Source organism: Mugil cephalus, chromosome 12 (genome assembly GCF_022458985.1).
Source record: "Mugil cephalus isolate CIBA_MC_2020 chromosome 12, CIBA_Mcephalus_1.1, whole genome shotgun sequence".
Taxonomy (NCBI): Eukaryota; Metazoa; Chordata; class Actinopteri; order Mugiliformes; family Mugilidae; genus Mugil; species Mugil cephalus.
The window spans coordinates 10108954-10135122 of NC_061781.1; the positions used below are offsets into that span (position 1 = coordinate 10108954).

General features: G+C 40.8%; 1 protein-coding gene across 1 annotated transcript in view; it reads right to left on the reverse strand.

The window, feature by feature from the left end:
* The window catches only part of epha6 (eph receptor A6), a 164431-nt gene extending 161075 nt beyond the window's left edge, over positions 1 to 3356 (reverse strand). The window contains exon 1 of the mRNA XM_047601591.1: positions 2595 to 3356. Within this exon, the coding sequence (XP_047457547.1) occupies positions 2595 to 2673 (79 nt within the window). The 5' untranslated portion in view covers positions 2674 to 3356. The remainder of the gene's footprint in view (positions 1 to 2594) is intronic.
* Between the last annotated feature and the right edge of the window lie 22813 nt (positions 3357 to 26169).

Here is a 26169-nt window from a genome sequence, read left to right on the forward strand (position 1 = left end):
TTGAACCGAGTTACTTTCACCAGGGCAGAAACAGAAAGTGGAGCTTAGCAAGATGGAGATAATTCTAGCCATACATATGATCATTACGTTGCTGTTAATGAAGAACAACCATATGGATGGTGGATAAAACTTAAAGGCACACAGACAGTCAGCAGTGTATACAGGCTGTACGAAAACATGTCAATCTCGAGTGGTCATCATGTTTTGCCTGACTTGCATAAACTGCAAAAATGCATATGAACATACACAACCCAGCATAATAAGAACTCACAAACACAATGCACACATCCACACAATGGCCTGTAAGTCAAAGGTGCAGAGTTAACATTTGTGTGGCTGCTCTGGATTTGCTGGTTGATTGATTTTCTCGACACCGCACCACTAGTGAATATCTCCGTCATCCGATGACAGTGATACCGGTACTCTGCGGGTGGCAACGGTAAGAGCGAAGGCTTTAATCCGGCATACGTACAAATCAATGCTCCAACGTGTTTTTCCTACCATCGTTTGCTAAATGGCTTCAGACCAGCACTGTTCGTGTGAGAAGCGGCTCACCAAAAACATCAACATGCATTGTGTTCATGTGACTCAGGGATGGATTGCTTTCTCTCTTAGGGGTAAAAAAAAGCAAAAAAAAAAAAGAAAAACAATCTAAACAAAGTCAGGAGAGTGGGAGGAAATACATCACCTCCTGATTATATTGGTACAACTAATCTTCACTAAAAAAAACAAAAAAACAAAACAAAACAAAACAAAAAAAAGGACTGAAATCTTTCTTTGCAAATAAAATTTGTGAAAGGTCCTTGTAATACATTTTGCTGCTGCTCACTTTACAAGGTGGGAGAAATGGACAGTAAATTAGTAAAAGTAAAGATTATAAAAGAGGTGTATTGATGGGCTTGCTGTCTTCCGTGCGAGTCAGGTTCATGTTGCTGTGAGAAGAGGCACACGAGCAAGAAGGAAAAGGTGATTGGTTTTATATTGTCCTAACCTCTCATTATTTATTTATTTATTCTGAAATCCACAATCTTTTTCTCTTTTCTATTTGTCTGTGTTCAAAAAAACTGACCTACACTGATCTCCCCTCGACGTAGTGGGGTTGGGTTTTCTCCCCAGCCCTCGGACATGCAGCTACATAGTGCATTTGGTAATTGAGCAGGAACAAGAAAGCGTTCAGTTTTCCTCTTCGTGGCCAGCAGGTGACAAAAATCTTCAAATTGGACAGGATGGTTTGTCGCCTTGGCAGGGACAGTATTCATTAACAGCGGACATCTGACATCAAATTGTCCCCAAACATCAAACTTGCGAATCCACTGAGCCGCCGTCAGCAATCTGAGAAACCTTTAAGCCTCAGCATCTAACGAGACACTTTTGTTCAGCATCAGATTGTTAGTTTTTCCCATTCGCAGCTACACCGCTCTGTGGCAGACAACTGCAATTGTGCGGCTGAGGTCCCAGCCCAGTCAATATGAGAGACTAAAGTACAGTAGAAAGCAGACATCAGTTCAATCATTCAATCTGTGGCAGAGAAAAACACACGGTGAGGCTGTTATGTAGCAGCTGTCTAGGAGAACAGGGAGTAGCATCGCTCTTATTGAACAGAGAGAACAATAAAATATAACCTGGGGGGCAGATCCCACTGTGTTCCCCACACAATCAATAAGGCTATTTTAAACCTCACTAATGCAGGAGCTGTGTGCGTGTGTTTGTGTGTGCACGTGGAGCCACGGATTAACACACACACGTGTCATCATAACCACACGCGCACACTCAAAGGTATAAAAAAGACAGGTGGACAGTAACCTAATGCAGAAGCACACATCGCACTGTTCCACTTATTTAGTCACCCAGCACTAAATGCACATTTACACACACACACACACACACACACACACACACTCGCACTGAATAAATACATCTTCGGCGCCCCTGAATCTTTTACTGTATGTATCTGATGTCTGCTGCAGCATCCACAGCACACGCTGTCAGACAGAAGCACACACACATTCTCGCTCTGTCACCCACTTAATGATTCAATCTTTTGGCTGCTCCATGATAGAGTCTGTCTGTCTGTTTGCATGCCCGTAGTGAAGATCGTCTAATTAAAGCGGGGTCCTTACAGTGAAATTCCATAAAAAAAAAAATCTCTTCAATGGCATTGTGTGATTCAGTATTGGGGTGAAAAACTAAACTAAGGCAATTTGTTAGATACTTTATCAGCTGGATGATGTTGTTGTGTGTTGTTGTGGAATGTACAGTTTTTACTTTTTTCCTGAGCCCATTTATATATTGATGTAACAAAGGATTAAAATAAAGTTGTAGCTCACACTTCAAACTTTTTTCCATTTTTTTTTTTTTAATAAAATCAATGCCTCACTAAATGGATGTCTGCGCTGTGCCAAGCCCTAAATTAAGACCTAAATTAAGGTTAATTTATTGTTTTACAGAAATATCCGTGCATCCTGAACTGTACACACGGTGAACATGTCTGAATGCATGAGAGAAACAGAAACGCTAACCAAGAAGAATTTAACTGTTGGAATTTGAGCCATGCAAACTCAGGCACGCTGGGATCGCGCCGCTCTGTGCCTTACCTTGGTTGCAGTGGCTGAAGCGAGTGAGGGCAATTCCAAGAAAGAGTAACGCGAGGTAAAATCTGTTTCCAAAACTCATGTCTGCAGCAACATCTATCGCCAGCTTTATCTTGGGTTCAAGTCGAGAGGAAATGTGGTCAGATTGAAAGTAACAATAATAAAACACGGGCCTGGATCCCCCACAAGCACCGAATCAATGCTCCTGGTCTTTACATTTGATCCCGACTGGAGAGAGCTGCCGGGAGACGGAACAAGACGCGGTCCATCCTTTGCCCGGTGACACCGACAGCCGTGGCGCGGGAAGGAGAGGTTTGTGATGAAGTCGCGAAAAATGCTAAAGTGAAATCAAATTGTCAGACAAAATGAGGTACACTTTGCTCATAACAACTTTGGAGATTGTCCGCGCACTTCCGTCGCCGTTATCGGATTGTTTCAAAGATGCAATAAAACACAACCTGGCGCGCCTCCGTAGCGCGCACGGAGTCGTGACAGAGTTTGGGAAGATTCTGTTTGGCACGGCAGCGTGCCGCGGACTCCCAGCTCGCTGTCTCCAGCTCGGTCCGCAGCAGCAGCAGCAGCGAGATGGGGACGATGAATAGAGAAATGATTGGGATGCAGCGGCGGAGCAGATGAAGCGGGGGCTATAGTAGGAGACTGCGCGCATCTGTGCAGGATGCTCGGCACTAGAGGGGGTTAGCTGACAAGGCAATGGCTCGTGTGTGTGTGTGTGTGTGTGTGTGTGTGTGTGTGTGTGTGTGTGTGTGTGTGTGCGTGAGCCTGGATGTGTGTGTGCGCATTATATTGCTTCATATGCAGGGCTTCCCAAAAAATTTTTCACATAGACCTCCCTCACGCTTTGACCAAGGACGCACGAAACAATTCAGTCAGTATCTCATTATGCATTTTATTTATTGTAACAACTGTAAGCTCGAGCATAATTGGGTAAATATGATGTGCTTGTATGTTACAGCTAAATTTGCTGTGGACTCCTTTGAATGAAATGAACAATAAAACTTAAACGGAACGAATTAAAAGTCCAATTTGAATTAATTTTAAACTTGTATCTGAACTTGAGCGTGTGCATTCAGATTGAGGTTGATTGCGTCAGTTTGTGCCACGTTCAAAAACGGACAATCCACCCTCTTTGTTTTCGTTATTAGCAGACTGCAGCTATTATTACATGGGAACGAATCCTGTAGCTGCTCCACAGAAAGTAATTTTTTTTTATTATTATTATTATTTGTGAAGGTTTGTTTAAAGATTAAGATGTGGATATTGTGCATAATAAACAAGAAATGAGTTAGTCGATTGTCTATTCAGTAAAAAAAAAAACAGTATTAAATAAAGTAAACATTTTCATTTACTTGAAGTCATAATACTATGATCTTAAGTTACATAGTTATTAGGGTTGACCTTATTCAAACTCAGAGCATAACTGTGTTGTCATCTGAAAACTCATACGAAATGTGAAGATGTGCAATAGTCAGCAGGACTGGAGCACCATAGGGGACTGTGCTCTCCCCTGTCCTATGCACCTTGTACACCTTTGACTAAAACATAGAGTCACGTGACATACAAAAGTTCTCCGATGACACTGCAATTGTGGTGTGGATCAGGAATAGACAGAAGCAGGCATCTGGTGAGCAACCTTGCTTCATGGCACGGACAGAACCATCTTCTCATCAGTACAGCTAAACTCAAAGAAATGGTAGTGGATTAATGAAGACCGTCTGTAGCCTGTAACCATCAACAGGGAGTGTGTAGAGGTGGTTCAGACATACCTGTAACTGGGTTTACAGCTGCATCACAAACAGGGCTGTAGACTTATCGTAGACTTAGCACACAAATAGGGGAGCTGTCTCTGTTTCCTTAGGAGATTAAGATGGTTTAATATCTGCCAAAAGCCGCTGGATATGTTCTACCAAATTATCGTTGCCAATGTCCTCACCTACGCTGTGGTGTGCTGGGGAGGCAGCACCTCACGGCTGGATAAACTGATACGAAAGACGGACGCTGTAGTAGGGGCAGAGCTGGAGTCCCTGACATCAGTGGCAGAGGCAAAGACCTTGAGCAAACTCCGGCCCATCATGAACCACCCTTTACGCCACACCATAGTCAGGCAGAGAAGGGACAATGACAGTGACAGGCTGCTGTCTCTCTCCTGCTAATATTATTATATTATTCTTCCGGATCAGTTTCTATGTTTTGAAGTTACTGGACACTTAATTTCCCTCAGGATAAATAAAGTATCTATCGGTCTATATCTCACTACAGTAAATTTCATCCCACAGGAAGTGTAGTTGCATCTCCATACATTTGCAGTGCAACACCTACTCTGCTTGCCAAGCCTCCAATGTCAGCCAAGATTAAGGAAGGTCTTCCTCTCATCTTCATGGATGTCTCATCAAGTGAGCAAGCAAACCCTCCCCAATCTGACCCGGTTAAACAAAGCGCCGCTGGCCGCTGTGATGAGCGCCAGTCAATCGGGGCACAGGAACAGCTTCCTGTCAGCACAGAGGAGGTAAATACATCAACGTCACGATCCGTCACCACCACTTAGCCCCCGGCCAATCACCAAACAATGCAGAGACGCTGCCAACCGACTACTGACTTTGTGCCGCACACACGTTGGAGGACGGAGGGTTGTAGAGTAGAATATATTGACCACGGTGGCCTGTTTGTGTCTACTGTAGCTGGAGGAAGGCTGTGCGCTCTACAGAAATGGATCAAGCTATTAATGTCTCTGAGCAGATGTATCGCAGCTATAAAAAGATGGATAAATGTTGTGGGGCCTCTCGGGAAAACAAAGTTACAGAAATTTTAGACCAGTGGCAATAGTGTTCCTGCCGAAGATGTGTCATTAACTGGGACAGAGAATAAAATATTCTACATTTCCTACTGCTTTGCGCCACAATAGTGCTCAGTAGACGTTTTCATTTTTACTTGCAGTTCTTTATTTTCGCCATCGGTTGTCTTTATTCTTTATCAACATCAACTTCTTCTATGGCGACCTTGACTGCTATTGTTTCCTGCTCTTACCGTATGATTACTACCAACACTAATCCAGAATAAAAACATTTTCCTAATGACTTAAATCATGTCACATCCCGGGTGAGAGTGAGACTAGTGATGACGTAGAACGATGATAAAAGAGGTTGAGCAGAGGTCCTCTACTGCCACCACCCCCCTGCAATGATTTGGTTTCCTTTCCTGTAATAGTGGTCAATGAGGTGTGACTGTAGTGTATAGGGGGCCTAACTGTGAGCTATGATTCCCCCCGTCTGGAGAGAACAAGCTCCGTCCATCTGTACTCATCACGGGCAAAGAGCTGGACCGAGACCACATCAGCACAACTGACAGAGACAATGAGACTTTATAACGCTAATAGGTTCACTAATGTCCTGCTCACAATGAAGTGCCAGGCCATAAGGAGCTGCCCTGTGGACTGAATCCAAAGTGTTAAAAAAAAAAAAAAAAACTTGGTGGTTGAGAGGAAAGTTCCCCAGAAATCCATTACACCATGTTAAAAGCAAGAATGTACCCGTCTTTCCTTCTTCTTCCTTCCTTTGGGTGTCCCACTCTTCAAATGGTTGAAACAAACATGCCATTAAATGATAATCATCCTCCGGTTGTGATGTCTTTAAGCAGCAATAGAAAAAAAAAAAGAAAAGAAAAGATTTGATCTCCTTGCAGAGAACTCTTGTAAGTCTGTGCCTGCGAGTCACTTGAGGCCACTGTATCGTAGATGGGGCATATAATGAATGCTTTTCTGGATCACTCTTAACAATCGGTCTTGCTCCCACACAGTTGAGCACGTTAGGAAATTCATTAAATCAATGAAAATGTGCAACATTTCTAGGCGGGAGAGGGCATAGTCCAGCTAATAAGAGACTTTAATAAATTGAATTTGTGATCCCTTAACATGAATATAATAATCTTGCAAAACATTGAAATGTTATCCACAAGAAATATAGTAGTCTGGTGAAGTTTTCGCAACATCATATTTCTCTAAATTTCCAATGAAGGTCTAAAAGAATTTCATCAAACTGTGTTTAATTGAGAGTTTGAGGTTCAAATGCATCGTTCTGCTTAAGGCAATACAGAATACAGATCTATGCAGAAACAGTTAAGGGGGAATTTACAAGTAGGTTTTTTGTATTCTAGAAAGAGAACAGTGAATAAGAAGGATGTTTGTTGATCCATTTAAGTTAGGGTATAGTAATTAAACTGGCCATGAAGCTGTGCTGTCTGAGGATGAGTTAAACAGTGTTGGCACAATAAAGATCGACCCTTGAATCTCTGTGTTAATTACCCGCTACTCTATTGTACAGCTGTAGAAAAGACAGAGCATTCAGTTTGCCGACGTGAATTCTTGTACGGTTGATAGAAATTCACACAACAGCATTGTTGTAATGAAGTTTGGGACCATCAGTTCCCCCGGTAAGAGGTACATCCTCAATGAACTTACGAGGCTCAAAGGATTTGTCTTGCAACAGTAAGCCAATTTTGTTATTCTTTATTAATGCAAAGACCCCGGAGGGAGATCTTGATTATCAATGTGGAGCTGCATGCTGTTGCCCAAGGCAAGGCTGACACTGAATATTTTCAAATGGCACAACACAAAACGGTGAAAGAGGACAAAAAAAAACAATTGCTCAAAACCAAACTGTGATTACAGTGTGCTTCGAAATTGCCTGCAGCAATTTGCAGTCTGTCTTGTCTTCCCATTTGTTTTTCAAAAGCAAGCTCAGCGTTTGGTTTACACAATGCGTTTGTGGGGAGTTTCCCGGCCTGTAAACAGAGGCTGCCAAGGCCTCACAGTGGAGAGCATGCATGCGCTTCCATGGTGGATCAAGCTAATGGTGTAATTGTCAGTGCTGTATTTTTTGGGGGGATTTTGTAAGTAAGATGGACAATAGCTATGTTGCCTTTGAAACAAGCAGAAAACACAACAATGACATGTAATCACGCCTGTACGGAAAACTAGTTAGCATGTATTTGTTTGTTTACACATCCAGCAGTGACAGAGTGGCGTAATTAATTTGAAGTTGTGCCTGTAGCATGTTGATAAATGTCTAGTGTTTATTCACTGTATTTCTCTGTATCAGCTCCTTATGAAAATATAGTTAAAATACCTTTTGCTGCTCTTTGTGAAAGCTTTTTGATCCATCTATCTACCTTCACATCTCCAGACCACAAACGGAGAGTTCACACCATCAACACAGTAGCCTGCTCACCCAGAGTTCTGGGGCCTGTGTGAAATTGTTACTGTATGCAGGCACAATATGCCAGACGCCACACCATGCATGTTTCGGTTGCCCCCCCGTGACCTCCCTCTGTGCTACAGCGATGTGTCTGTGTAAGGGAGTGAATGCTGACTTATGAGCACGTATCAAAAAGCAACAATGTGTGCCACGTTTTAGAAAATAATGCCTTCAAAGACTCTGACAGCCGCATGATACTGGAAGCTTTCCAAGCTAATTTCATCTGTAGCTTCAGCCTGTGAAACCTGCCAGTATCTCAAATAGACTAAAACATGGCGGCGTATTTGTTTGGCATGGGGGATGTTTTGTAAAATGACACAGATTCAGACAGATTGTGGAAAATGCTTGTTTTTACATACTTGATGTATCAGGCACACAGCGTAACAATTTTCTCTATAGTCACATTATACTTTAAAGGACAGTGTCATCTGAGGACAGAACTACTCACTTATTATTATACTTATAAGTGCAGCAAGGACAGTAGGACCCTAATGCAAGATACAGCGTCGGGTAAGGCAGAACAAGGGAAGCGAAAACTTGGAACCAGGGGAAGCAGACTGGGACAACGTGATAATCAGTGGTGTTTTCTTCTGGAGACCAACTGAACAATTGGCATTTCTGCAACTGTTACTGTCAGCTCTTCCTCATTTCTCTTCTCCAGTTATTGAGAATTTTACAATGTGTAGAGCAGCGCCCCTCTAAAAGTTACATAGCGAAAGAGTGGTGAAATATGATATTGCACACTGTTGTCCACCAGGACACCAAGCAGAGTTGGCATCCATTGGTGAAAAAAGTAGAAGAATGATGACCCAATAAGGGGAGGCTGCTGTCATGACACTGCTTAACTCTGATTGGCCAGGAAGCCAGCTGTCAAGGGAAACCAGCCACTCTTTGGCCTCACGCCAGTCAAAACACAGTATCATCATCATCATCATCAAGCCACTGGATGAAATAACGCAAGATAAGTGAGTGCAGTGATAGAGAGTGGGCATTTGTAGTACTATTTAATAAAACTACCTCTACCACATTAAGATAAAGTCTGACAGCAGGCCAACGCCTAAACTAGAACTTTGTACAGAGAGGAAGAAGGGATTTTAAAGTTTTATTGTGGAGAATTACATGCCAACTGAGTGGTTGCTGGTAGGGCTAAACTTCAGCGGTTACTTTGCTTGCCATGTCTTCTTTTTCTCCTAAAAGGCATATACTGTAGAGTTTCACTTGGCTTCCATAAAAAAGTCCCCACACAGTTTGGGATCAAGGGAATTTGGAGGCCAGGTCAACACCTTGTAGCGTTCTTCATATATATATATTTTAGAGTTAAACTTTCAAACTTTTTGTGTGTGTGCCTGTGTCAAGCCGCATCCTGCTGGGTATGGCTGCTGCCATCAAGGAGTGTCATTACTATGGGGTGGGGGGTGTCTGGTCTAGGTGGGTGGTACATGTCCAAGCAACATCTACACGAATCCCAGGTCCAAAAGTTTCCAAGCAGAACATTTCATTGTCACAAGATGGTCAGTGTTATTTACTTCTCCTCTGAGACAAACAGGCTGAGCATACTGTCTTAGGTGGGATAGTAGAAAAAAAATAAAAATAAAAAAAAGTCACATGGAGAAGGCCATACATGGAAATCCAAACTGTCCAGAAGTCCAAAACTGAAACAAGGGTCTAACAACAAAAGAATTTAAGCACAAATAGACAAGGGGAAAACAAAATTCACAACATTCAAAACATAATCATCCATCCAAGTATTCGTTGGTTCTCAGAAAGTCTGGGGTCTGTGTCACTCTCTGCTGACCTGTCTGGGTTGGACGGTCCATCACACAGAGTAAATTGACCAAGCATTTTTAGATGAATGCTTCTAGAGTCCACAATTAACCTAACATGCACAGGTTTGGACATGGAAGTTGGAAGCATGCTGAAAAAAATGTAGGCATAGAAAGGCCCTCGGCCCCCTCGATCCCAACTGTCTTTTGTGACATTTTTGTCCCATGTTAAATTAATGTATTAACAGTTATAAGTAAACATGCAGTCTAACTGTGACTAAACCACAATACTATAGTTTAGAATAAGTCAGTGTGTGTGTTAATCAAGTGAAATATACATTTAAGATCTCTGTTAGGGCATTTATCGTCATAAAGAATTGATGTAGGACAAGGCAAACTCTGCAGGCAATCTTTCCTGCCTCGTAGTGTCTATCTTACTGCACTGCACGGAAAAGCACACACACACACTTGTGCTACACCACTGAGGTTGCCCACCTCCCTGGCTGCCTAATGGGCCATAGGCTCTAATCTGGATGGCCACGGTGCTCAGGAGAATGAGCAGAGCAAATAGAGAGAGGAGCTCATCAGCCCAGAGAGCCGGTGTGTCGGTAACCCCAGCTGTTAAAGAGACATCCGCTCATCGTTCAGAGACGGGGGAAGGAAAAGAGACGACTTCACAGGCTGGGGTAATTTCCAGGGACTGACAGCAGCTCCTTATAAACCTTGTTTTTCAAGCTCTGTAATGTTGCTTCTGAAGAGAGCCTTTCTTCTCTGCCCTGTTGTTATTTATTCTCGCTACAACTGCAGCATTTTACCATGGTTTATTTTTGACCTTCCTATAAATTCTGTTGCACAACCAACACAAACACAAATCTCTTGGAAATGAATGTGTACATAAGCGGCATGCATTTCTGATAATTCTAATAATGTCTTTTACGGTTTTACTATATCACTTGAACTGGCAGAGTGGTATTCGTGAAGAATTAAAAGACATAAATGTGCTCCTACTCTTCAGAAGTTGAATAAAAGGGACGGGACAATGTGACGCACCCTTGAGTACACAATTGCGCGCAACACAATTGCATAATCTCTCGTGTTTCCTGTGCAATTTCTTCCATCAAAGGAGTTCTGAAAGGTGTCTGGGAACAACTCCATCTCTGTCCCTCACCGTTTCCAAATGCGCTGTTCTTGACGCGCTCACTCAACAGGACGTCAACAGCCGTTGTCCTATAGTGAATGCTTATTAGCCAACAAACCACTGTATCACACTCAACCAGTCATGTTCGCAGCACAAATACAAAATTACTTCCAAATGGAAATGACAGCAGAGATAATAATCACAATAAACATCATTACATGTATCACCCACTGCCTCTCTGATTTGTGGTATGAGTGTTTCCATTACTTCCCAGACAGGTTCTGTAATTACACTCAGCAGTGATACAAGGTGGCATTCGCTGACGTGCCAGCTTCTGAAACATGCACCAACCCCCCACCCTCCCCAACCCATCCTCAACCCCAAAATTTCCATTAGTAATTGACAAACGGAGGGATTAATGGTGTATAAAATGACCCATCCATCATATAAAATAAATGGGGTGAGGGTGCACCATTCTCTCAGACGTGTCTTTTTAGAGTCCGCTCCTTATGACCTCAGTGTAGCCAAGTGTAGCAGAGCCTGCCTTTATTTAACCTGCTCTTTAAGCACTGTTTGATGTAAAAACAAAACAAAAAAAGGGCACGGTGGTCTGTTAGGAATTGTGAATTAATTGAATGAATACTGAAAACAATGAATGTTAATAATTTGTTGAGTTTACATGTGTTCTCTGCATTTAAACCGATCAGGTATAACATTAAAACCACTGACAGGAGAACTAAAAAACATTGACCATCTTGTCCCAATTCAACGCTCTGACACTCCTTGATGGCAGCAGCCATCCCCAGCAGCATGCAAGCACACACACAAAAGTTGTTTAGAAACAACAAAAAAATAAGTAAATAAAATTATTATGTTGATCAAGTATTTAAATTAACAAATTGCTCTTTTACGATTTTCTTCAAAAGACTGCTAATGTGCGGTTGTTGTTACCCTCAGTCCTCTTGTCTTGACATATAAGTAAAAGATTAAACAAAAGCATATAGAAATGTTTGTCAAGACTAATGGCAAACATGAATAATGAGAACATCTATGCGTTATAAACTGCCAAGAACGTATTTACTGTGTTTAATGTTTAATCATTATGGTCTTCCACTGAATGTGGAAGTAAATCAGGCTCAGCGGTGGACGGAGAAGAACACACAGAGGAGTTACCTTCAGCCGGCATGCATTATTAGTTTAAACAAAATAATCCTCATGGGCCCCAAAGTTTTTCTTTCTTTTTTTTTTAACTGTATTCATTCCTCTTTACCATTTACATCAAAGCTTTGATACAAATTTTACATTTAACAAGGAGCAACTCTGCTTCCTACCCATTTTGTTTCCCCTGCTATTGTGTATATATGTATTCACAGGCATGTTTGCTTTTTTATATATGCTATTACTGTGAAATACTTACAATACAGTAGTCATAGTTTGTTCCCAATTATTAATTTGTTATATGTACCTGCACTATATGCAATGACAATGAAGTTGAATCTGAATCTAGCCATGATCTTTTACAAAATGTACTTAAACAAAAAGAAAAGAAAAGTCTGTATGCTCCCCAGCGAAGGTACAATGCCACTTATTCCTTATGTCAAGGACTCAGTTCCATTCGCCAGTAAAAAAAATAGTTTAAATACAAATTCTTTGATTCAAAATCTTTGATCACTAGGTTATCGTAGAAATAAATCCAGTCTTTTGTTTATGCTGCTCTAAAGAGTTATCACATTCTCTTTAGCTGATAAAACCACCTGGATGAAGTGACTGTATCAGAACCTTTGCATCAGCGCCGTCACACAGCCATTTGATGGATTCTGGGAGAATCCATCTTTTCTTTAGCATATTCCAATAACCTGAGAGATTAGAGGAGCCCGTCCAACTCAATTAAATCAATTGTGTGAGCGAGATAAACAGTGACAAGGGGGGGATCTGGGACAGGTGCAAGCTTGGGCGAATGAGCACGGACAAGCACGATCCAAGCACTAGTTCCAAGACAAATGTATATCATGAAGCCTCTCTGCTACTGAAATGCTGCATCGTGATCTGTAACAGGACAGCAGAAACCAAAACAGATGCGGCAAAGATGTAGCACAAACACAGAAGGCACAACGGGGTAGCATTAAGCTAACAGGAAGCTAATTTGTGAAGTGAAACGCAAATAGCACATCCTAGCATGGATTTGAGAAAAGCCATTGTTTGTCATCTTCAGTTAGTCATCACTGGCCTTTATTTGCTAAACTAAAAAGACATCCACTTAAAAGCCAGAATTATGAACCAGGATAAAATGAGTCCCTTAGTATATAAGATAATATACAAGCAAGAAACTGAGGTAGTTTATTTGAAGTGCCGTCTAATTAGGCTAATGCAACGTGCATCTTTAAAAAAAAAATAAAAAAATACTTGAAAGAGAAGGAGGATCAGCTACATGCAGTCTTTTAAGTCACTTAAATACACTTCTCACCGGGGGACCACAGATTGCAAACAGCCACGGAATATTTGAATGACCTTCGAGTATGGAGTAATTTTGATGAAAGGACGGTGCTCCTGATCCTCAAAGGGAAGTATGGGAACCAGAGACAATCTCTTCATCTGCTCAACAGAAAACATGAAAAATATATGAAGGAGCAAAGGGGGGCTGTTAGCTTTTGATGAGAGGGGAGGTAAACAGAAGTGAAATCCATAAAACTCGATAGAAAGAAAAAACTCGGAATTATAAATAAGAGCACTGGCACATCAAACACTTGTGACACTGTAATTACGTACTTATTTTGCCTCAGAGAGCGATCTCTTGGCCTGGCTTGATTGACGCGCCTGGTCTGAAGTGATTGACATACTCCTGTTCTCAGTCAGATCCACACGTTGCTCAAAATCACTTGTCAAAACGGTCACTTCTGGCTCCAGAAAAAAATAAATCCAGCAATGCCAAACTCTAGGCTTCAAAACTGTTTACAACATTATACATTTACAGTCTATTCTCCTGAAAATTTTTATTTGTATTGATGATACTTAAATTAAAAAAATTGCATTGAATTGAATCAATACTAAATGCAATAGTATTATAAAGTAACTTTAATTAAAAATTGATTTGGGCATCGCTCAATCTACATGCCAAAATAAAAGAAAGACAATATTGTTAATATTTCTCCTCTTTCACTATGCTTTAAGTTCGTAGAAATAGAGCCAGAGCTAGCCAGTGAAGGGTTATGATCCCTGTTATGTTTGGTGCAGAAACATCCACTAGACATTTCATCTCATCTCATCTCATCTTCCATACCGCGCTTAATCCTCACTAGGGTCGCGGGGGTTGCTGGAGCCTTTCCCCCACTAGACATTTCATTTTTTAAAAACATTTAAAAGTTTAAAATCCTTCACAGGCCTTGCCGCCACGTTCCCATTGTCACATGTCGCAGGAAAACAAGAGGATCCACATGCGGGCCACAAGAAGAGGACAGGGTGCACTGTATAATAAAAAGTCAGTTCAATAAAACAAACAAAAAAAAAAATAGAACTTACTCTTGAGGATAACAAGAATCTGGAATTGTAAAGATGGCGAAGTCCAAAAAACACGTTAAGCACCGGGGGGAACAAGACAACCGATGAGCTGACAACAAACAGGGGGAGAGACGGGGCTATACACAACAGGGGACAGGTGAAACTAATGAGGGAACGAGCATGTAAACAATAGTCGAGGCAAGACAGGTGAGAGCAATCATACTGGAGAGAAAAGGACAAAGACATGATTTCAATATAAAACAGGGAGCAGGAAAATTCGAACCACAAAGTCAGAAACTCGGCACCGTGAAGGAACAGAAAAGATTAAAACCCGAGTTTTTAAGTTGTTACTATAAACCAAGGGTGCAGAGGTATAATAGTATTTTGACAAAGCCAACAAAGAACTTCAACATCCGAGCGTCAACATGGCGTATCTAAACTGTCTTCCGTCTGAGTCATTACCACGGCTCTGTCCACTTCACAGTCTCTGTCTGTGGCCCGGTTCTCACTTCTTCCCACAGACTGAACAAGAGAGTGAATAATTAGCTTGAGCTATTTTCTTCATGTTAACAGTGTAGCAGCTGACATGGTAATTGCAGCCTTTCAAATAGAGGGGGGTGGTAGTGGTGGTGGAAAAAAGTGTACAGTGAAGAGCGTAGCTACTCAGAAAGCTACTGCCTTATTTAAGAACCTCTTCACTCGCCCTCAAGTCGGGCTCTCTCTTGTCAGCAGCTGTCACAACCATAATCATGCTCACACAGCTGCGCGCACGCAGACGCACACCACGGTGTCAGCGCACGTGCAGCCCAATAACACTTCCAATCAGACTTCCTTTTTTTTTTTCCTTTCATTTCAAAGCTAATTTGGTTGTTTTTGTTTGAAGATAATGTGGGCAGATAATAGAACATCAGCTACATTTACTATGCCGCCTATTTCGTCCCACTTCTAACCTCGTAAAGCGCTCTTACGTTTCGGAATAGACTACTGATAGCGTCGTGCCAGGGACAGTTGCTGAGCCCAAGGCACACTCCTATAATTAGCACCATAATAGATAACCACTGTCTGTACTCTTCATTTCTCCACACCCTCCGGCTGTGGTGATGAAGCTGTTACCACTTCAATTAGACCGGCGATAACGCACTGCAGTCTTTTCAAACTACTACCCGACATCCCGGGCAACTGTTTATACTTTATGAGCGAGGCTATAAAAAGCTGATTTTGTGATGAATTTCCTGAGGATCAATGTTTTTTTTTATTTTTATTTTTTTTTATTTTTGCAGCCCTCGGTTGAGTTAATTGTGTGTCTCAGCTCCATTAGCTCCCTATTCGTAATTGAATTAGAGATTTTTACTGATCACTTTTAAAGCACGTCTAGGTCGGGCCTCGAGCTGCATAACAGAAATGTTGATCCCGTGTGGCACCATGGTCTTACATCTTCAAGTGTGACCCTTCTGGATGCTCCAGAGTGGAGGCTTAAATCTAAAGGTGACCGTCCTTTTGCCGTCAGCGACTCTTGGCTTTGGGACGACCTGCCTGAGGAGATAAGGCTCCACATATATGTCCATACTTATTTACATCTACTTTATATTATTAACTTTTTTTTTCTTTCATAGGGCTTCTGTGTTGGCTAAACTGTCCTTTTGTAGCTTTTGTCTTCGTCTTACACTAGTTTAGCTCTCTGCTTTGACATTGTCTTTGATTTGTCAAGTCAAAACAAAACTTTTTAAACCACTTTAAAATGTGCTATATAAATAAAGGTTTGCAACAATTGCCACTTAATGCATTTCGAGTTAAAATGGGTGGGCATTTTTTTTGCGCAACAATATGCAAAATCTAAGTGGAGGCATACGCCATTTGTGCAGAACTGACACTTTAGTCTGACAATCAGATGCAGCTTCTCAGTCTGATCCCTGCAGTCGTCAGGACGGGTGGCACTCTCAAGTGATGGTTTTGATTTGTTCCAGAGCAGCGGGCTCCCTCCAGCACGACGCAGTTTAAGATAAAACAGTAAATATATCTTATCAGGAAAAGCAAATATGCAAACTTGACCTTTTCTCCTGACAGAATTGATTAATTGGAGGTTTGCATGGATGGCTTTGAGGAGAGCAGGCAAAAAGAATCATAGATTTGTCATGGTCGGCATTTTATTTTATTTTATTTCATTTATTACAGCCAGACTTCCAATTTTTAATATGCAAAGGCAGCCTGCACACATACACCACCAGTCAAAAGTTTGGACACGCACTGAACTGAATGAGAAGCTGTGTTGGTGGTGTTTTGTGAGATTTAAATGTAGAAATATAGTATATATATGTGTGTGTACATGAACACACAGATTTTATCATTACACTGAAAAAATATGTAGTTTTATTTGCTATGATTTGTGATATCTAACCAATTCTAACATTTACCACAAGTAAATCATTAAAAAAATTCAAATCATCATATTATATTATAAGAAAATGTCCATTTGAATAAATTGAACATGAAAGACCTACACTTACCACAGCAGGGCCCTGGAGTCACAGATGGAGCCTGGATGTAAACTGTTTGCTCGCTAACAGACTGAAACTGTGTGCTGACGTGTTCCCGAAAACACAGCACGGTCATATGAAGTTTCCACAAGCAGAGGACTGAGATGAGTTCTTCCAAGCTCATGGTTCGTTGACCCAAAGAAGCCCCTGCTGCCGCTGGTCAGAGGTTGAAATAATCTTCATCACTCTTCACATTTCTTCACATTTATGAAGAAATGAATGGAATAATTAATGGAATATGATCCTATGAAAATTATAAACAACTAAAACATAATAAATCTTCCACATTTGCTGGTGTTTACAGCTTTCTTATTAAAAATAAAAATGTAATAACTTATAATAATCCACTTTTATGATTCTATAAAATGTGATTTTACTGGATTGTGAATATTACATGTTACACAATAAATCCTATATTTTTACTACTGTTTAAGCTTTATTATTAAAAAAAAAAGATAATTTACAATAATCCACTTTTATAATTATAAAAATATTATTTTACTGGAGTGTAAATGTTCTATGTGAAAATAAATGAGGGATACAATTTTATTTATGCACCATTAATCACAATTATTACATTTTTCTGCATTTCTGTATTTTTCATATTCATCAAGTATCCAGCTAGTTTAGGTTGGCCTGTTTCAAGAAATGAAACGTAATATTTTTGACAGCAAATAAATAAAATGTATACATAATCATAGTTCTGTCCTTTGGGCTTTAATATTAAAAGCCATTGTAACCGCATAAAATAAAATGAAAAAGAAACAGCAATTAAGAGGCATGAAATAAATGTAAGCTGTCATTTGACAATCACTAACTAGAAGCCTGAGGATTAAGTGACACGCATAATATGTAAATTTACTGAATTGGCCATTTGAAGAATGACAGGAGATTAAATAGAAGGTATCTCCTTTGAATGATTAAAGAACTGATAATTAAATATGGAGAAAATAAAACCATTATGTGGTGTGTCGTGCCGCTCTTCTGTCTGAATCAGATGTGTTTTATCAGAAAGTTTAATCGTTTAATCCGCAGACTTTATTTTTACATTTTTTTTAAAAAGAAAAATTCATAATCGAGAAATAATAATAATAATCACAATGAATACTAATAATGCATTCAGATTGCACGATCAAGAGTATTCTATAATAAGGTGCCTGTGAAAGGACAATCAAGCCTCATCCTGCATTACTACAGCATGTGCTGTTATTAGAAAGGTAAGGCATTGTTACCAAAGCACAGAGCCACAGAAAGTAATTAGCCTTGAAGTACTTCTATTTGCATTCAATCCAGACTCACATCCACAGAGTTTGTGTGTCTGGGCAAGTGTGTACTTGTAGGATCAAGTGAGGACACTTCAGTTTCAGTGTTGTCATGGCACAGACCTTAAAGGGTTGTTTAAAGTCTATGGATTTTTTTTTTTTTTTTCCAGACAAAAGGTGGGATAAGGTAACATACATTACACCAGTGAGGGAGATCCAGAACCGTCCAATGTGTACAGAAATAATAGTGCGCGCGTTTTAAACACTAACCCACCCTCACTGCTCCGTCATTCCGCGCACGATGGTGGGCCCCCACCAGCCATACCTTCTCAAGCTGGGTCACACATAAACAAGTTTGGGAAGCCAGGATTCAGTCTGTTAAAGCCAGGAGCCAATAATCTCTCCCTCTGCGTGAGTGCTCTTGTAGGTGTGAGTGCAGGTCCGCGCGTGCGTTTGTGCGCGCGAGAATCAAAAGGCCAAATCGACAATGTTGGATTGAGCTGACAATCATCTGGTGCAGTGGACCAAAGGCAGGTGTTGAGAATGACCTTGAAAACCTGAGTAAGGAGCAGTCAGTGCCTGAAAATATCACTGCAGCTCCTCATCACCGTGCAATGCGGTCAATAATAAGAAAACTCTGTGAGATGCAGTAGGTGGCTCAACCGTTGACTTCCATTCATGCTAAATGCGAGGAAGACTCAAAAATAAAAATAGATTGGATGAAAAGAAATATACAGATACTGTGATTTCATCACCGTTCAGTATATGGGTTGTCAGACACAAGCAACATTTTTGAAACATCATTTCAGACCTTTACCTGAAATCATATCGAATGAATGCGCTTGTTGAAGCGATGGGTGCATCTGGAGCTTCTTTATTTGCGATACAGCAGCTGGGGCATGGCAGCTCGGTGAAGGACACTTACTGTGAGGAGCCACATAATTGCAAGTACTCAGAGAGCTAGGTTTCTCCTTGTCTTGCTCTTCACTCATTCTTCTGTATTGGATTGGCCCGGCCAGAACTGATGTGTGTTTGTTTGACAATAACAAACTAGTCTACTAAGTGAATGTAATTCATTTTAGCCACAATAATTATTTCGTTTTACACTTTTCCTGTTTTATCACTCTTTATCATGTTTTGTCCATTTTTGTCTATTTGATTTCAATATTTAATTATACACCATGACAACCATATAGTATTGGTCTTTCATAAGAATCATGTTTCTACAAAATGTCAATGTGCTTGGACTTGCACAAGGCAAGCAACATCTGAGACACTTTCATCCATCCCGGTGGTTCTCAGCTGTATAACTCAAAATTAAATCAATGTCATTTACAAATTACCAAATACATTAATTATTTGCTATCTACGACTAGCCAATCTATTAATTGCATCACAGACGGTCACAAATGGGCATCAGTCAACTGCATGGACCACAGTACATCTACACTATACTATACACATATATCTTCAAATGTAAAGGCACCAGTAGATTTCATATACATTTTTTCAAAATAATTTGTTTCTATATTTGCATGTTGTGTGTGTGTCTGTGTGTGTGTGTGTGTGTGCCGTATATTCCACTCCAGTGTGCGATTATTTAATCAGTTAAGCTGTTAAATTTGTGACTTTTACAAAAGCAGTCAAACTGCATAACATTACAAGTCAGTGAATAAGCATATTGTTTAATTAGATTTTATCTTCACGTGATGACATGTTTACTCTTAGTCTCGCTATGCCATTTAGCCATGAAGCGAACACACAACATCAAAACAACAATGTTAGCTTCCGTCAACGTGGGATGTGTTTGAGGCGGCATGTGTGTGGTAGCATGACTGATTTTGCCATTAGAAGCCCCTAATGATCATTTTACGCTCGTAAGACCGTAACTGTCGGTGGCGCCGCTGTTATTTTTTCGAATACTTGGTTGCGCTTTGTCTTTCATTCACTCCAAGGTTCTTAGAGACTATTTAAACAGTTGGTTCTTGATATCCGGCTCATCTTAGCTGGAAATGCTGATATCGTAAATGGTTTGGAGCGAATTGTTGCTTGTGACGCGAGAAAGTTACAGGCAGCCACAGCACGCACGGGGGAAATAAATGTGAACGCATGCAAGGGACAGAAATTTGCATCATATTACAAGCGAAGTATGAGCCTCCAAGTGTTTTCATTCAGCACAAAACAGATTCTGCCTGTTTGAATGCAGTTTGGGGATGTTTCATTATCTAAAATTATTTTTTCACAGCGTCCAGTTTTTGCACTGAACCTACAAAAAAAAAAAAAAAAGAACATCTTTACATGTCAGTATGGATATTTGCTGAATTAGAGAGTGAATCACCAGGACTATTTGCTGGTAAAAGAAAAAAAAAGTCCTCCAATTGCCATGCAACACAGACACGATGGATCTGTTGTCGTTTATCCTGGAAAATTTTCATTTTAAACTGGATTCAGTGAGCAAAACCATTCTGATGAGCACTTCATAAAGGCTACACTTGTTTTCACGCATTTCTGCACAATTGCTTGATACATTTTTCTAGGCCGGCGATCGTCTGAATTATCAAAACAAATATTTTGATCCTCTGGTTTAGATTTATTGTCACTATTTCTAAAACTGACACATATTTTCATATAATACCAAGAATCAAAAAAAAAAAAAAAGACGGATATCAGCAACATCTTTCCAAAGGCATCAGAGCAAAGGAGATTTGATAGAAGATGCTGTGCGGAGAAAAGAAAGTGGGCATGATCTATTTTCCATGACGTGATGATATTAAATAATCCCAAGCACATGTCCACATGATAAATATCTCGCGTATTTCTTAAAATCTATTTTTTTTTTTTCTCCCTGGTAAAATTTGTTCTCCCCGTTAGCCACACAGGGGGAGTTTAAGACAGAGCCAGGGAAGAGGACAGCGTGCTCCTCCTTCTCCTCTTCCTCCTCCTCCTCCTCCTCGTTTCTAGCTTCCGTGACTATCACAAAGATTCAGAGCTGACTCTAATTCAACAGGACTGTCATAGCTCATGAAAAAATCATGTCGTATAATCAAATCGGAGTAAAAACCCTGCGCTGGGCCTCACGGGAGTCTCCGTGCGCCCTGAATATTTCATGTAATGGAGGCTCTCACCACCATGGAAACTCTCAACAGTTCAGGATTGCGTGCAAATATTGACTGTAGTGTGCGGGGGACGAGGGCCGGGAGAGGCCGACTGCGCAACCGAGCCTGAGTGAGTTTTATAAATAATGGTAATCACATGTGACACCGCTAGCAGCATGGGGTCTCGTGGCCACTCATATCCTCATGCTGGATTGATGTTAGTGAGTGCAGTAGAGTTAAAGCGGAGGAAGACACAACTGTGGGAGAACGTGGCGGGAGACGCGAGGGAGGGGGGGAAAAAGCGCCCTGATGCATATGAATTGACAAATGTCTGTTTTGGCTGCTGAGAATGGAGCTCAATTGTAGGTCTGAAGAAACATCAAAACACAATTCAGGGCTGACATCCAGTGGGCAGAGCAGAGGGGAGGGGAGTCTAGAGTGTACCCAGGCTGTACAGGCTGCACTGCGGCTAAGCTGCCGGCTTATAGCGGGGGCCTTCTCACGCTTGGCACCAGAACAGAAATGAACACTGGGGGGGAGGGTCTGTAAAGACAAAAAGAGTCTCTCAGTTTGACTACTACTATTATCTAAGAAAAAAAAAAAAAAAAGTCTATGAGAAGCAAAGCAGATGCAATGCCTGATTATTCAAACGAAGTGAAGTTTCAAGGTTTTAAGCAGATCATTAGTCAGGGCTTGAAGCAAGTCCAAGCCTCAAAGACAGGTTGCAAGTTAAACCTCTGAAGTCGTCCGGGTTAATTTACATAGCCGAGATCAACTTGGTTCGGTTCACGCGCCAAATAATTGTCAAGTGTATTGGTTATGCAAGGTTCACCCACTGCTGTCTGCTTGACTGGCACTTTCCCATAATGATCACAGTCTGTACTGGAACCCAACTCCGTACGCAGTACTAAAGCAGGCCACGGCGCAAGAGTCCCAAAGGCTAAAAAAAAGGCATTTTTTAAAACGTCTATTTCTGCTTCCTTTGACATGCTGGCCTGCAGTTTATTAGCCCTCATAAATGCATAATGCCACGTAAGTGAAAGGCAAACGTGACATGAAAATGCATAGCTCCAGCAGCCTAGCTTATTGCACATACTGTACAGTAGACTCTGCACTAGCAGAAGACTTTGGGATATTTCTAACCAGTGTCCCTGTCGCTAACCACCACACTAACAGGCAACTGCGCACACTCGTCCACCATTCACAAGATACTCACTCTACTATAGATGTTACAAACATTGTTCAATGAAGTGTAGTTCAGACAGAGAATGCGAAAAGCAAACTGTATATATGTGCTGGTAATGGCTGGGAGTGGTGCCGTTTGCATGTATTATCTGCACCTCTCAGACGTGGTAATTGAGGCTCAGTGCTGTTATGAGTCTGGGTTAGAGGCAAATAAATGCATCTCCTCACTGCTAATGCCGAAATCCGATCCTGTCTGCACATATTTACTGTGGGCTGCGTGCTGTCTGTGCCCGTAAGCCTGTGCATTACGCCTGATTCATCAGGCTGTTTATCTCGCCAAGTGAGCAAGAAAAAAAAAGAAAAAAAAGACCCGCAGTAAATTCCCATTATTAGATGAAGTGTGAGGAGGCCATGGGGGGAAAGGAGACAGACAGCATAGCTTTAATACAGCAACAGCCCTTCAGACAGTGGGTCTCGTCAGCCGGGGCAGGTCATTAGCAGTATCACTCTGAGATGATGTTTTATGGTTTGGTGAGAGTTGATTTACTCTGATCATTGAGGGATCTGACTCTGGCGAGTAGAAACACAGTAAATTTTAACAACAGTGATGTTATTAGCCTCGCGGTTCCTGGGCTGTGAGGCCAACAAAGAGTTTACGACAAGCTGCTTCACATTAGACCTTGGCACAGATGGCCAAGGTTTTAAAATTGCAATCCTAGGGTGTCAAAACACCACTACACAACCTCATAGTGGATATTTCACCTTTTTAATGCTGACAGAGAGGAGACCTTCTTAATACTTTCCAACCATCTCAGTCACTTCACACTTCCCTGGTGGACGCTGCATGCAGACAATAGAAGCGATATCAATATGTATGACATATGTGTTTGGAGTGATGCTAGCAGTTGTTGTCCGTAACCACCCCTCTGGACGGGGTCTCCACAGATCCGATACCACGCATCCTTTAACTCAGCGTTACAGCTGAGTCTGCCGTCAATCTACCACTTAATGTTCCAGTGGCAGCATGTTTGCTTTGCAGGGAAATAAGAGGTGAATGAGACAAACAGAGCAGTCGTCTGCTTTGAAGCTACCGCACACGCCAAAAGCCAAAGTTAATACCACTTGCAGTCGCTGCAAAAATCTGTCCCATCTCATCACAGTATCTCCGTGACGGAAATGTGATAAATGCTTTGAAGTTTTAACTCACACTGTGGATGGTCACAGACAACATGCTAACATGTAAGGTTAGTTTTCTGGAGGGAGGCAGGTATTCTACATACAGATTAATATGGGTATTCAAAAAACTAATGAGCTGGCTCTCCTGCATTTGTGGATGAGTTGTTTTGTTTCCCCAGTATACAAATCCATATGTGCTGTGTGGGATTATTACTGTTACTACTGTAGGACTTTTTTTTTCTTTCTTTCTTTCTTTCTTTCTTTCTTTCTTTCTTTCTTTCTTTCTTTCTTTCTTTTTTTTTTACAACTTATCTTTTCTTAATTGTCAGTGTCCAGAGAGCCAGAGAAGACAGACTGTTTCAAAGAGGAGTAAAGGAAGCCATTTGTCAGACTGGAAAGACCTTCTCTAAACAGAGGAGAACTGAAGATGAGTGGCGAAAGACTTTCTTTTTATGAGCTGGATCCTGAACACATATTGTGTATTTCCCCCCAACCTGAGTATAGTATAAGATTTAGCTCTTTATTTAATGGAAAAATGGTGCTTACTTGTATTGTGTATAATGTTTTATAAAGCCAGAGCTTTTTTTCTTGCATGTACACTAATCATAATGTGCAGTAATTGGTGTCACCCAAAACTCAAGCATCCTACCCGCCCACACTGACCCACTATGCAAATTTAGAAAGGGTTGAAAGAGTGTGTTTTGCAGCCCAAAATAAAGTAAAAAGGAATCTGTTAAACAATACTTCTCCATTCCTTTTCTTTATCATTTAACTGACTTTTGTGGAAATGTTGTCTTTATTATTTTCATCAATTACAGGGTCACAAAAAAAAAAAAAAATCTATTTTGCTGCGATCACCACCGGAGACGGATACAGGTTATAAGCCGTGTTCAGATGGAAATTCATTTTTCAGGGTGACACGTGTAATTAAATATCTGCAAGGCCTCTCAGCTGGATATGTGGGCTGAGCGGCGAGGCGTCCTCGAGTGACTTCAAAATACAAAGCGATGCTGATCTGACTTTATCTACCCAGTTGCGCTGCATTGCCGGCTCTGTGTGTGAAGGAGCCGTGGAATTAAAACTCCATATAACACTAATAATGCTGGGAATATTTTCAACTGACCCCTTCTTTGGCGTCCGTTCACCTCTCTTCTTCTGTGGTGCTCTCATATTCTCCATGAATTTCGCTTTGCTCATCGTAAATTGGGGGCATTCCTCACATTGGCCGCGGAGCGATGTGAAGTGAGATACGCACAAAGTATTCGGGGAGAGCAAACAGCGCAGCCAAAGCACCTGAGAGTGAGGCGATAAACAGAATTCTTTGAGCGGTCAGCAGAAATTTCCGCCACTCCACTCATTCACGCACCGAAACCCTCAGCAGTTTTACACATATCCGAAACACCTTTTAAATCCACTGATGAATGTGAATCACGAGGAGGAGAGTGCTTATTAGGTTCCTTACATTCCATAATTATAATGTGAGGACACTCGTGGCTAAAATGTGCGTACAATGAGCAGCACACTACTCTGGAAATTCATTTTTCAGGGTGACACGTGTAATTAAATATTTTGCAAGGCTTCTCAGCTGGATATGTGGGCAGAGCAGAGAGGAGTCTGGGGTGGCTTCTGAGGATACAAAGTGAAGTTGATCTGACTTTATCTGCCAAGTTGTACTTCACTCCTGGCTTAGTACTTTAAGGAACGGCATGGTCATGATGTCTGGAATGGATTTCTTTAAAAGCGCGAAACAATCGGAGTGTTTCTGTATAATTGTCAAAGTAATATGAGGCTAGTATTTGAAATGCAAGGTAGAACGGTCGAAAGAGAAGAAAGTGATTAAAAGTTAAGCACAATTCCATTATTTTAATCGATAAAGTAGGCTGTGTGTGGTTGTCAACGCAAACATGTAATTATAAGCAGACCAGAGAAATTAGAGTGGACGGACACAGAGCAAAACAAAACCTAAAAGAAAAATAAATAACACCAGTCACTTTATGAGAGACAGAAGCTTCAACTTGGTCACTTGGGTGCTCGGTGGAGTCGTCAACAGACTGGGGTTTGGACTTTTTTTGTCTAATTTAAATAAACAAGTGGATAAAAAACACAAAACATTAAAGGAAGCTTATATAATCATAGTTACTGTTTTTTGAAATAATGACGTACAGTAGATTCCCCTTCATAGCAGGACACACAAGCATGGCTTGTTTGTTAAAGTATTAGTCTTTTCAGCTTATTTAGAGGGTCAGTATATAACTGAGGGGCTGTTGAAGTCCATGGGATATACCTTGCAAACATTTTATTAAAATTAATGCAAACAATGTTTTTATGCTCCTTGTGATCATGTCTTTACAAAATCCATAATTATTCATTATGGAAATAATCACTTATTAATTAAAATTACCACATATCACTAAAATGTCAACTAAACAACTAATAATCCAAATTTAATAACAACCACCTCCTAATTAACTAAACAATAATAAAATCATCTTATTCAAAATTTGTTTACTTGAGTTAATCATGACAGATTTCTCTTTTTTTGGCAATATTTTAAATTTTATATGGAAAACGGCAAATAGTGTCTGTGTCTGAGAAATCACCTTTAATTACCCATTACAAACATGTTACATTACAACTCAAAAGGAAGTGTGTTAAATCCAAAT